This window comes from Diorhabda sublineata, chromosome 11 (genome assembly GCF_026230105.1).
Source record: "Diorhabda sublineata isolate icDioSubl1.1 chromosome 11, icDioSubl1.1, whole genome shotgun sequence".
In the NCBI taxonomy this organism is placed as follows: domain Eukaryota; kingdom Metazoa; phylum Arthropoda; class Insecta; order Coleoptera; family Chrysomelidae; genus Diorhabda; species Diorhabda sublineata.
This window is the reverse complement of record NC_079484.1, coordinates 13,918,759-13,933,329: the sequence shown is the minus strand read 5'-3', so window position 1 is coordinate 13,933,329 and position 14,571 is coordinate 13,918,759. Positions and strand designations below refer to the sequence as shown.

Here is a 14,571-nt window from a genome sequence, read left to right as displayed (position 1 = left end):
TATTTGGGTACTTATGAGGTACTATAGACTTAAAACATGTGAAGAAAACATATGATAAAATGTTTACAGGATAAGTTGACTCTAATTGGGAAGGAAACGATAATGAAAATCCTAATCTATACTCTAAGAAGAAGGGAACAACGGATTATTTATTTAAGTTGTTTGATAGATTTTAGCATCAGGTATAAACCTTCAAACCAAAGAACCTATCTTAATACATGAAGATAACAACGGATGTATTAGCATATCTAATAATTCTACAAACCACAAATGATTCAAGCATATTGATATCAAATATCATTTCTCTCGAGAACAGTGTGAGAAAAAGACTATAATTGTTAAACATATTTCAACAGGTGAGAAAATTGCAGATATGCTGACGAAGCCAATACCAAAGGTCAAATTCCTGGAGTTGACAGCAAAAATGATTAGGCTTAATAAATAATGTCTAGATATAATATTATAATTGTATTTTTTTTATTTTTGAACTAGAAGGTATTTTTTAGGTTTCCCTTATCGTGAAGGCAGATGAATCACTATATAAGCGGTTGATAACCGTTCCAGACAAAGAGTTAACGGAAGGTATGTCGATTAATATTAGAAATATGGTTTTTAACTAGTGTAACTTATGAATGAAAGAGATTAATTTTTGAGAGGACGTGTGAGAATATTGAATGCAAAAATCCGTCTCTTTTAAGATATTGCACTTTTATAATATTGATTACACTAAGATTACGGAAGTGAAGTTTTCTAATTTAAAACATGTGTTAAACACATTTTAAACCTTGTCAAAGAATATATTTTGGCATTTCCTAAAATAAAGAAAAAAAGGTTTTCGAGATACAGGTAATAAAACCAGGTATAGATTTATGTATAGATTAGATAATGAAATTCAAAATGTATTAAGTTCAGGTAATAGGTAATTTAGTTCTCTTCGATCATCAACATTGTAAGGACATACCTCCGAAACTCTAATAGAAATAAAATAATCTTCCAATTGATAACGTATCTAGTTTTCTCATAAATATACCATTATCTAATCCATAATCCCAACATAATCATCAACAATTCTTTGATCTATTTCTATATGAAAAGATGTGTTACTATTTAGGTTTCAAAATTGTTACAGAATGAAGATAGAGATAGAATAAGCTATTAGTGCGTAAATTATTTTATTTTCGATAGGCTCATTTTTTGTATGTTTTTGATTGTTTAAAAGTCTTATATGTTTAATAATTGTCAAATTAAATCTTTCAATGATTTCATTTGATTCTGGATGCTGTGTAATGAATTTTTTATGCGTTTTTAATGACTCTTCTATAACAGAATTTTCAACAAATAGGATCTTCGATTTAGGTAGTAAACATTCTTTTAAAAAATTAATGACATCTTGCTCAAAATTGTTTCCAGATGATGGTAAAATAATTTTGTTTAGTTTCATAAAGTTTTATTATAGTAGGTGCGGTGCGGCTAGCTCAGAATTTACTTCTGAAAATATTATTACCAACATTTACCGCGGAATCTGAAATTGATGTACTTATTACCGGATTATTATGATTTGTATGAACAGTAAGACGGTCATCATTATCTACATTAATCTCAATATTGTTATCTGTTTTAACTATTAAAGATTCATTATCATCAAAGCATTCTGATAACACTTTTTTAAATTTGTCCATATAATATAATAAATTCTTAAACACTGAAGTTTCTGTTGTTCTGCTTCGTTAATATTTATTTGAATTCGAGATAAACAATCACTATAAGTGTTTGAAGTCCTTTTTTGTAAACAATATTGTGAACATATTCTTCAAGTTCCAAGCGACATTTTACAAGCTTTGAGCTTGGATCTTTGAGTGAGAATATTAACTGGAGTCGTTTAGGTCAGAGCCTATTTTCCCTTGGCTTAGAACAGTACCCAAAGTGGTTAAGTTGAATAGTTTTGTGAAATCTGGATATTGAAGTATTGACTCATTCATTAACAGATTTTTACACATTTCAAAACCTTCGACATAATTAGGATCTTTTATATTGATAATTGCATCTTTTTTTATCTCTTTGATAATGGTTTAGTTAATTTTGAAAAAATTTTTTTGGTATAGGAAATTTTTGAATTGCCAGATTTTTTTCTGTTTTACACCTTCTGACGTTACAATGTGGCCAAGATATGCTACTTCTTTTCGTAAAAATTCGGATCTATCAATTCTTAATTAGACTCTCTTAGTCTATTACAAACTTTCTTTAGGTTGTTAAGGTGCTCCTCTAAATTGATACTGAACAGAATTATATCGTCAAGATACACCAAACATTTCTCGTTTTGTATACCTCTTAATATATTGTCTACAACTCTTTGAAAGGTCGAAGGAGGTCCTTTCAAACCCATCGGCATCAGCACATATTCATAGTGCCCGTTTTCTATGTTAAAAGCTAGTAACGTTGTATGTCCGGTAACGGATAACGATCTCCAATTGTGATTGCATTTAGTCCGCAACAAGTCGGAATTTTGGCTTTTGCGAAGAATCTAATTTTTTTGGTACTATCCAAATATGTATTGAATGTTGAATTCTATGAGTTTAAGAGTTTTCACAAGTTTTAATAATATCAATTCAATAATATCAATTCCTTGCCACGTTCCTGATAAAAAACCACTCATAATATTATTGGCGAGAAAAAACTAATTTTAAAACAGAAGAAACCTAAAATCAAGAACATTTAGAAGAATAAACATGTATTGGAGGTCTAAGGAATAAGAAATTGTACTAACTCTAAATATTTCCGACCTTCCGAATACTTATGTATCCGTAGACTGGAAAGTATGGTCAAGTCAAATATAAAAATGTCTATAAAAGTATAACAATAATAAATATTAATAACATAAATTAAATAAGAATTGCTGTGGAAGACAATAATACATCTTATAAAGAACTCTCAAAACCACTATTAATCAAAATGAATTAATAAAAAAAATTATCCACAAAAAATAATTGACAAATACACTCAGAAGATATTTCTGCTAAATTCTATGGTTGAACAAAAATTCATAAGCTTACTCTATCAGCAAGACCCGTTGTAGAATCAATTAACACTCCGAGTGAACCTCTTACTAAGTAGTTAACTGAAATTTTGAGAAAATCTTATGATTATAACAATGATAATTATATCAAAGACTCCTTTAAAATCAAAATCATTTAATTTCCAAAGAGTATGTCGGTTTGCTGTTAGTCAGCTTAGCAGCTTCAGTAAAAACATTAGTAAAAACAATTTCATTAGACTAATAAATGTTCCGCTTTTAAATATATATTAAAATCTTAAAACGGTGAAATCAAGATAGTGAAAAATAAAAAAAATTGTTTGTTAGCCAAACTATATGAATCAAGGTCAACAATCGACAACAACAGGAATACTTCCACATCAGTAATACCCTATAATATCTAAGAGTAATACTATCATGAACAAGCAAGGATACCACCAATTCTCCAAACTGAAAAACCAGAAACAAAATGAAGATAAGACACTTGTTGAAATTACAAAAACAAGATGCAGATGCAGATCACATTAATCCAGCAGAAAAAGATACAATACAATTTCTCTTTGCAAAAAATTCAAAAATATGAATGAAAATTCAGACTTAAATTTACTCACTTTGTTAAACATTAAATATGAACCGTCGATGATATACCCATTTATCGCAAAATCATATTAATACCCCTATAATTTGAAACAGAAAATTTCAAATTAGATTCAGAAACTCTTAGATAATGAAATTATCAGACAAGGTATCTCCGTACAACTTTCCTACTATCGGAAATTGAATAAAAAAACTATTGAAGAGTACCCCTTTCCTCGCATCGATGAAATTCTCGACAATCTTGGTCGAAGTAATCATTTTTCTACTTTAGATCTAGCACCAGGTTCTCACCAAATTGAAAAAAACTACTTTTACAGTAGATAATAGCTACGACGTATATACATATGCCATTCGGTTTAAAAAACGCTCCTGTAATATTTCAACATGTCATGGTCACAATTCTTCGTCCTATTTTCTATCAGTCATGTTTTGTATACATGGATGATGTAGTTATCTTTCCAAAATTTCAAAAAAAGGCCATATCCAACAAATAAAACAAATATTTAGTGAATTATAAAAATAGAATTTGACAGTTTAATTAGATAAGTCTGAATTCTTTAGAAAAAAAGAAGCCTTCTTAGGCCATGTTAAAACCAATGGTTTTTCACTAAATCCAGATAAAATCAAATCAACTCATAGTTGTCCTTCACCTAAGAATGAAAAACAAATAAAATCATTTCTTGGTATGCTCTCATATTATCGCAAATTCAAACAGAATGTCGTCAAAGTAACCTAGCCGATAAATAGATATATTAAAGAAAGAACTAAATTAGATTCGAATGAGTAAGAATATATCAATGCTTTTCAAAAGTATAAACAACTTCTTTGTAATTGTCCAACTTCAGCATATCGCGATTATACAAAAACATTTACGTTAACTTAACGCTTCTAATATCGTTCTAGGTAGTGTACTTTCACAAGATTCTGATCCTATAGCAATTTACTCTCAAACACTTGATTCAGCTGGAAGAAACTTTGGTTTTACAATCGAAAAAGAACTTTTAGCTATACTAATGAAAACTTCCGACCATATTGATTTTGAAAAAATTCATTATTGAAACTGACCATAAGCCACTCGTCTGGCTACGTTCTTTTAAAGAACCCAATCAACGTTTAATAAGAGGAAATTAAAACTAAAAGAATTTGATTTTCAAATAAAATAAAATACAAAAAAGGCGAAGAAAATTACGTTGCCGATGCATTATTTAAAATTTAAAATTCATATAAAACCTTATTAAACTTCTAAATTCAAAAACAAACACAGAGAATCCGAAAGATATTGATGCTATATCAGTTATAGCAAAAGCAAACTCCGATTCCGTTTTAACATTAAGTGAAGATAACCGAATTTTGAGTAAAATACTCGACAATAATAAAATTACGGCTTTGGATGATTCTAGGCAGAAAAATCTCTAGATTCTGCTCACTTTTCGTAAATAATCCTCAAATACGGAGACAAAAACGACATTGATTATTCCCAGCCCTTTGGCAAAAACCGATATATTTAAAGTTTCAGATATGGATTCGATTACAATGTCATTAGCTTCATGTTTTTATTACTCAATTTTGCTTCCAAATAATGTTCTAAAGCCTTAGAACCAAATATAAAAATAATTGAAACAAACATTTTCCTAAAAAATATTATTAATAGAGATGAATGAAATATCTTCGCAAGGATTGACACCAATACTTGAAGAAAGATTAAACCTCCATATTATCAGTATTTGGACTGTATTTCTGTAATCTTGCACAGTATTGATTATTGTTTGGTTATTTTGGAGGAGAAGGTGTTATATAGTTCAAATACCCTAATGGACATTGAATAAATTTCTTAATCCTTATATTCTGTAATTATTTTTTTTATTACAGAATGCGCAGTGGTAGATTTGATGATGATCTTTCTGAGTTGAGAGATGGACATTCTACGATTATGTTTATGTTATAGTCAATTTGCAATTGCATTTGATACATTTTGGTTCAGGTTTCGCATCAAATAAGTAGCTATGGGTCAGTCGCGTATGGCGTAGACAGAGACGTGTTAGAACAACTTCATCTCTGCGATTTTTCGGTAGTATTGACCATGATTTTACTTCACGAAGTTTATGTGTGGACGTTGACCATTTGTTCTCTCATTTATTGAGCACTTAACGCTTCAGGATTGATTTAATATCAGCAGTAATTGAAAAGGTCGCGCACTATCACTATTCTGTGAGTATGATGTGATTATGTTCATTTGATGAAGCGGCGATATGTTTAGCTTGATATATTGCATGTAATTCAGCAGCGAAAGTGGATGGTGCTGGAGGAGCTTGTCCATGGTAGAGTCTGAGAAGATTCGATAGGAAGGCAATTCACTTAGATATAATCTAATTCTAGCATAGAAAGGTTTCAGGGTTCTGAGTTTATTTAAAGAAAGATTTGGGAATTTCTTGGAGAAGCAGTTTTAGAGGGTTGGATTGGATTTTAGTTTGGCTGCATACGTAAGGCTTAAATATATTCTTCTGTCTCCTAAAGATGGTTGCCCTAATTCGCAGTACAGGCTTTCCACTGTTTTAGTTTTGGATGCACCTGTTATCAAACGTAAAACTGAATTATGAAAGCTGTCCAGTTTTTTCAGAAGCGATTTGTTTGCTGTTAAATATACAATTGATCCATAGTCTAGTTTTGATCGAATAAGTGTTCGGTGTTAATAATGTCTGTCGATCTGCACCCCATTCTTTGTTTGCTGTCGTTTTCAGTAATATTAATCGTTTGTTGGAAGCTAGGAGATTTATTTATTTTATTATTGTTAGTTTCCGAGATACGTTTAAATTTAAATTTTCGCAACAATTTTTTATGTTTTCATAATTTTTATTTAAAAATTGGAAATCTCACGTTTTTTGGCATGAGGAATCATAATTTGCACTCTAATTTAGGATTGTTAATAGAGGGCGCTAGTTACTCTTGTTTGTGTTAATTAAATCAAAGTAAACTTTTTTTGGGCTAAACTTACAACTAAAATAATAAAAAAATATTAAAAAGCGTTAAATTCTATAAAAAAAAGTTACTCTTCTTTGATTCGTGTAACTCAATCGGTTATCGAGTTATTTGCTTCTAAAAAGTTCAATAAATTTTAATTTTTTCATAAAAAATTTTTATTATTCCTTAAATACAGGTATGTAACAATAACAAATTTGTAAACAAAAATGAAAAACTTCAAAGGAAATGCTCAAAATGCCCACCATTTACTTCACTACACTTTATGATCCGCTTTCGTAAAGATCTCTTAATATCAAATAATCCTTGTCTATTATTTTTAATTACATCCGCGGCTTCTTCTATTTTCTGTCACAGTTATGGAAGAGAAGTAATTTTTTCTTTGTAAACTAATGCCTTCATTTGCGACCAAATTGAAAAATCCAAAGGATTTAAATCAGGGCCTGTTGGTGGCCAAGCAAACTCACTTCCACGACCAATCCATCGATGCGGTCCAAAAAAGAGGTTCATTTAAATTGGTTGGCAGTTCAAAAGGACCTATTATATACCCATATATTCCACCATACTGATATCTGGATTCTCCGTAACACAAATTAAAATTTCATCTTCTTCATCGAAAAATTAAACCACGGCTTAATTCACGAATGTGATTTTGATATTAAGAGATCTTTACGAAAGCGGATCATAAAGTGTATTGTGTTCATTTTGAGCATTTGCATTGAAGTTTTTCATTTTTGTCTACAAATTTGTTATTGTTACATATTTAAGGAATAACAAAATTTTTTTATGAAAAAATTAAAATATATTGAACTTTTTAGAAGCAAATAACTCGATAACCGATTGACTTACACGAATCAAAGAAGAGTAACTTTTTTTTGTAGAATTTAATGCTTTTTAATATTATTTTATTATTTTAGTTGTAAGTTTAGCCCAAAAAAAGTTTACTTTGATTTAATTAACACAAACAAGTATAACTAGCGCCCTCTATTAGCAATCTTAAATTAAAGTGCAAATTATGATTCCTCATGCCAAAAAACGTAAAATTGCCAATTTTCAAAGAGAAATTGTGAAAACATAAAAAATTATTGTGAAAATCCAAATTTAAGTTTAAACTTTGAACACCCCACGTATCTCGTAAACTAGTCATATTTGCATAAGGCTTGTTGAGCTGAATCATCATATTTTGAGGTCTAGAATCTACAGTTCAGAGATTGAACATTCTTAATGAATCACCCTGTATACATTGCAGATATTTACTTTTTGATTAGTGTGTAGTTCGATAGCTACGGCTTCTAGGTTTGTAAGGATCGTGATTTCTGCAACGTGGAGAGATTTTTCCATATATTATTGCTATTCCATTGTTGAAAAGATGTAAGATCAATGAAAATGCAGAGAGAAATAGAAGAAAGAGAAAAATATATCAAAGTAAATTATTGGTTCAGTTAATTAAATTTTATTTGAGATGATTCACTTTCTATTTCTGATATGTTTAATTGTAGCTGAGAAAACAGTTTCTTCTTGAGTTTAGAGCATCTGTGCTCAAAGAAAGGGTAAATTTTAGTTAGCATGTATATTGATTAAAATCATTTGTATAGTTCTTCATAATACTTGTTGGATCAGATGAACCGTAGACATTTTCAAAAAGGTCAGATATCTGGTTGTAGTCTAATATGAAAGGAGGATTCTGTTCTGAAATGACATTTCTAATTGGTTCCATGAAAATCTGGTTCATTTTTAGGCTTTTCATTTGGCCTGGATACCCAGACCTTCTCGATAGGTAATAATTTCATCTATCATCGTCATCAACTTGCCTTCTAGAATACATACATGTTCCGTAGTATCTTATAGATTTATGGGCAAACTCTTCAAATTCTGTCATCAAAAGGCACAAAAGTTTATTATTTTTAGAGGTTTGAAACAAAAAACATCGATTAGTAACTTTTTTGTTGATAGAATTCATGATATTGTTACCAACAAGTTCTTGAAATGGGTCCTTAAACCGGCCCTGTCCGGCTATTTTGGAATTCTAAAATACGGCAAAAGCGACAACCTTTGATATACGATTGAAATACCCGGAATTCCCTTGATATTTTTTTATATAACTTATAGCAGGCGGTTTATTTATATTTTTTCTTCCAAATAATTTCTAGAAAGGTCTATTTTTTCATTTGTTTTGTTATTTCCTAGAAGTTTTTAGAATTCTTCTGGGGCATATATAAGGAGTTTCTGTAGCGCAGTTTAGTTGATAATAAATAGTCGTAGTGACAGAACGAATTAGCAAAGTAATCGAAAAATTTTAATAAATAATTTGAGTTAGTTAATTAATAGTGATAATTGAATTATTGTAAGGAAGTTAAGTGTAATTTATACTATTTTAATAAATTGAAAACGTAAGAAACAGTGTTTATTAATTAACGTCACGAATAGAAATCATTTAAATAAATAAGAGAACATCGTGCTCGGTTTGAGCATTCCAAATTGAAATTAACGTTTGCGTGTTTTTACGCGTGCGAAAATCTATGTAATCGCTTTCATCGGTTGAATAAATTCATGATAAAACTTCTGTTTAATTGGAATTCTATTAACGTAATATAAAGTGATTCTTTTTTAGATACCTAGCAATCTCAATCGGTATCGAAATTGCGTTATTCACTGAATGAGATACACATATATAACGGTAGTTAATTTATAAGCTTCTATCGAGTCATACGAGTTTCACCACATAAAATACGCTAAAGAGATCGTTGTTCAGGATTTATTAAGCACATACGCTACACTTTTTGGTATCTTCTGCGATCATGCAATTGTATTGAATAATGACACAAAAAAAATAGGGTTGTATATTTGCACTTGTATGTCATTTAAAAAATAGCCGGAAGTGACTATGCATGAAAGTTACAAAACAATGCATAATTTGGGGGTATCATTACTTTCTTTGGTAGTAAAAAATACGAATGTTGACTTTTCACATCGTTAACCTTTAGCATGTCCATAAAGCTGTATATTCGTTAATACATTTACAATTTTCACTTTTAATATCAGGCTGGCGCTTAGGTTTTCGCTTTAAGGATAAAAATATTTTATGATAACGATTCTACTTTGATTTCCTACACCCAGAAGTACATGGACTAAGTAACATTTGTTTGATTTTACAAGAATATAAACAATATTGTTCTATGGAATGATCGTGACGTGAACAGTACAGTTCCTTTCCTCCCTGTACACAATCATTAACACTTAGTATTTGAAAATCTACACAATTCTGAATATAATGTTTGTGCCAATCAAAAAAGTGACAATTTTTTTGGTATTTAACCCATTTAATGATAATAATAAATATATATAAATGAAATGAATATGAATTAAATGAAATAGTCTATTCAAGTATCCCTATTTTCAAAGGATTCTTTGAGAACTTTCCATACCCTTGAATGTTTTGATGCGTTGTCAAGTAATTGAGACGACTCTTCATTCATTTTACTTAAACGAAAAAATCATTCACATGATTCTCTAAAATGTGAATATTATTGTTTTTCGCTAATTGAACCCAACCAGCTGCGTAATTCGCTTCAGAAAACTCTAGGCCACCACCAGAGGACCGCAACATAAGTGTGCGTGAGGATAATGAAACCTTTTTATATCGCTGATTTTGATAGATTAAAGAATTGCATGAGTCCCCAATTTCTAGCTAATTATTATAATTACCATCAAATTCAGGCAATTCCATCACCTGTAATTTTATACTGAATTCGTTCAAGCTTGCGACAGTGTCTGTAGTGAATACTGAGGATCTCGTGTTAATCGCTTCTGTTGTCTACACCTGTTTATTCAATTTACCAGTACAGCATAATAACCAAATTTTTCAATACGTGATATGGACCTTTCAAGAAGTATAAGCGATAAGCGTAGTTTGGATCTAGATAATTTACATGGAAACAAGAATTTCGAGTCGGACATACAATACCACAGAAAACTTTTTATCTCAATAAACTGCACCAACGGCAATTCAACAGTTGGAGAATATCTCTTAGACAAAATAACTTAATAATAATTAAATTTAAAATAGTTAAATCGCCCCTGAAGTAGTAACTAATATAGGATAAAAAGTAATTTCTACGAATAAATATTGAATCACAAAGTTTCTCAGGTAAATGCCTTGACTATTTGCTATAAAATTTCTGGAGCCCGTGAATCAAAGTAATATGACATACTCACCAGTTTGCATTGTAAATATCATGAATGAACTAGTAATAACCCAATTTGCATCTTCCAAGTTGATTGCATATAACCAAGAAATTGTTACATTTTCCCCTACAAACCCGTACGAAGTATTTGAAGACATTTTCGTCGTAATACCTGTTCTCAAATATTGAAAGTAACTGTAGAAAATCGTGACTTGTGTTCGTAAACAACTAAATATTCAAAAGACGACTATTAAATCTACTTGAATGTAAAGTAAATTATACAGCACACATTTCTTTCTTTGTTATACTGAAATCTATACGATAATTTCTTAGTGAACTGTGCAGAATGAAAAATCCATGCAGTGAATAAAAATGATTTTTGATGTGATTTGAAAAATGAACATTTTCAGAAATAAGGTTGTTTGAATAAGATTTTATATGCGATACATCATTCTGAATCCAATATACTTTAGCTTATTCCAGACTATTTTTCAAAAGCAAAAGAAAGAATTTCTTCATATTTTAGTTTCATTCGTTTTATCAAAAAAAAAAAAAATACGAAAATTAATATTGTAGATTTTATAAATGTCGCATACAATGCGCAACTTAATATTTGATGATCAGGTTTGTTTCAGTTTTAACTCCATTCAAAGTATTATTTATAGGAATTCTTGATCTTTCACAATATTGTATTCTAAATTTAATTGGAACATTTTTAAGATAGTCCTTTCAATTTAAATAGTCAATCTGTTGTAATTTTAACACTAATACCTAAAAATCCACTCATATTTCCTTGTTCTTGTATCTTAAATTTTCTTGACAGGTTTTATTCTAAACTCTACATATCAGTTTCATTGTTACTGGAAGTTACTCATCAGCATGAAGTAGAAAATAAGTTTCTAAGCAATGGTTATGATAGAGGTATAAACAAGGATCATTTTTAAGCCTAATTAATCCTGATTCCGATATAAAGTCATCAAATTCTATATATAAATGTTTCTAAGTGTTCTTGATTTTAGGTCTCTTCTGTTTTAAAACTAGTTTTTTTTTAATAATTTTTGAATCGATGTTTCGGCTATTCATCGTCTGGAAAATAATTAAGATTTTCGATGATTTTTGATAGTATTAATTCTCTATTTTCAAACGCATATAATTCAATATTCAAATATATATATATATATATATATATATATATATATATATATACAGTGCTTTTCAGATAAAAGTATCCATCTTTAATAACTTTTGTAATACTGGTATTTAGAAAAAATCCAAAAACACGTCAATTTATGTTGGAAGGGGCAAGCATTATGGCTTATTTAAACTTACTGGAAAAGCCACCCCCTCACCCCTAGCAGCATCCCCTTTATTTTTTTAAATTACTTTTCATATTTTTTATGTAAAATTTGGATACTCCTCTTTGAGCTGATTTCAAAAATGTATAATACTTGTAGGTTAAAGTGGTTAGTTTATGAGATAAACAATTTTTCTTTTAAGAGCACAAATTTTACTTATTATTTACTTTAACCTTATTTGCCTGTACTAAAATGGGTTGTACAACAGTTCAAACTCTTTAATCTTAAGATTAAAAATTTTTAACTGTGCTATTTATTCTACTTAAAAAATCCAAACAACAGAAAACTCTACTTTTTATTAAAGTTTGACATTGTCAACTAGAATTTGTAGTCACTATTGATAGTGTAATTTGATACATTATTTATTTTGTTTCTCTGAAATGGTTTACTCTTTGCAAGAAAGAATTGAAATTGTAGGTTTATACTACCAAAATAATAATTGTGCAAGAGCTGCTGCTAGAATATTTAACGAATTACATGACGGAAGACATGCAACTCATAAGTATGTAATTCAACTGATGGAGAAATTTACCACAACAGGGTCTGTTTGCAATAAAGTGCATAAGCGAGAGGGACTCGTAAATAACGAAGCAATCCAAGTGGCAATTTTAGGGCAAGTCAGCTTAGAGGCTCAACAACCCCAATCGTTGTCAACAATAAGTAGAGCGATCGGTGTTTCATCTTCTACAGTTTTCCGAGTTCTACATAAATTCAAGTACCACCCATACAAAGTTAAGTTGGTGCACGAGTTGAATGAAGATGATTTTGATCGTCGTCTAGAGTTTTGCGAATCAATGACGCAAATTATCAATAACAATCCACAATTGTTAAGCAATATTTGCTTTTCTGATGAATGCTAATGGTCATTAAATGGCTTAGTAAGTAGGCATAATTGTAGATATTGGGCTGAAAGTGATCCACATATTATGCGTGAATTCCATACACAACATCCCCAAAAGTTAAACGTTTGGTGTGGTATCCTAGGTGACCACATTGTCGGACCTTTCTTCATCAACGGAAATTTAAATGGTGAATCATATCTTGAGTTACTCAGGGAAGGGGTTGACCCACGTATTACAACAATAATAGAAAATGATGATAACCTTTCCGAAGATTTACTGGTATTTCAACAAGACGGAGCTCCCCCACACTATGCTATGCCTGTCCGACAATTTTTAAACGAAACATTCCCCGCTCGTTGGATAGGTAGAAGGGGGCAGATGATGGAGTGGCCACCTAGGTCACCGGATTTAACACCCCTAGACTTCTTTTTATGGGGGTATTTAAAAACAAAAGTTTATGCTACCCAACCAGAATCTCTGGATGATTTACGAGAGAGGATAGAAAATGAATGTCGACAATTAAATCCAGCCGTATTAAGCAATGTCAGAGAGGCATTTCAAAATAGATCATACCATTGTATGGAAGTGAATGGTACTCATTTTGAACACTTATTGTAACTTCATAATAAATAGCACAGTTAAATAATAGTTAAAAAGATTAAAGAGTTTGAACTGTTGTACAACCCATTTTAGTACAGGCAAATAAGGTGAAAGTAAATAATAAGTAAAATTTGTGCTCTTAAAAGAAAAATTGTTTATCTCATAAACTAACCACTTTAACCTACAAGTATTATACATTTTTGAAATCAGCTCAAAGAGGAGTATCCAAATTTTACATAAAAAATATGAAAAGTAATTTAAAAAAATAAAGGGGATGCTGCTAGGGGTGAGGGGGTGGCTTTTCCAGTAAGTTTAAATAAGCCATAATGCTTGCCCCTTCCAACATAAATTGAAGTGTTTTTGGATTTTTTCTAAATACCAGTATTACAAAAGTTATTAAAGATGGATACTTTTATCTGAAAAGCACTGTATATATATGATATATAAAGGAGTCTTTGCCAGCTATATTATATCTAGGACTAAAACAAAACAAATACCATATATATATATATATATATATATATATATATATATATATATAACAATAAAAAAATTTCACTTACAATAATTGATTAAGATTTTCGGTGATTTTTGATAGTATTGATGCTTGTATGAATTCTCAAACTCATAGAATTCAATCTTCAAATTGACGTTGATGGAAATATTGATTAATTGAAATGTTCATTCTGGTTCTGGTTATTATAGGAATTTTCATTAATTTTTATTTGGTTAGATTAGATGAATTACTACTTCTTCTAGAAGATATATCACTAGCAACTCGTAGGTCTATGTTGTTTCAGCCCGATGGGTGTCCGGCGCATTTCTCCAGACAAGTTAGAAAATTTTTAGATAATGTTTACCCTGATAGGTGGATAGGACGTGGAGGCCTATTTTTTGGCCAGCAGCTCACCAGACTTAACCGTCTTAGATTTCTATCTCTGGGGCCGGATTAAAGACCTTGTTTGTGCAATTAGACACACTACTAC

The 14,571-nt window shown here is 30.3% G+C and overlaps 1 protein-coding gene across 1 annotated transcript in view; it reads right to left on the bottom strand.

Moving 5' to 3' along the window:
- LOC130450039 (putative ammonium transporter 2) overlaps positions 1-10,946 on the bottom strand; it is a 152,431-nt gene extending 141,485 nt beyond the window's left edge. The window contains exon 1 of the mRNA XM_056788201.1: positions 10,820-10,946. Within this exon, the coding sequence (XP_056644179.1) occupies positions 10,820-10,946 (127 nt within the window). The remainder of the gene's footprint in view (positions 1-10,819) is intronic.
- Positions 10,947-14,571: the final 3,625 nt, after the last annotated feature.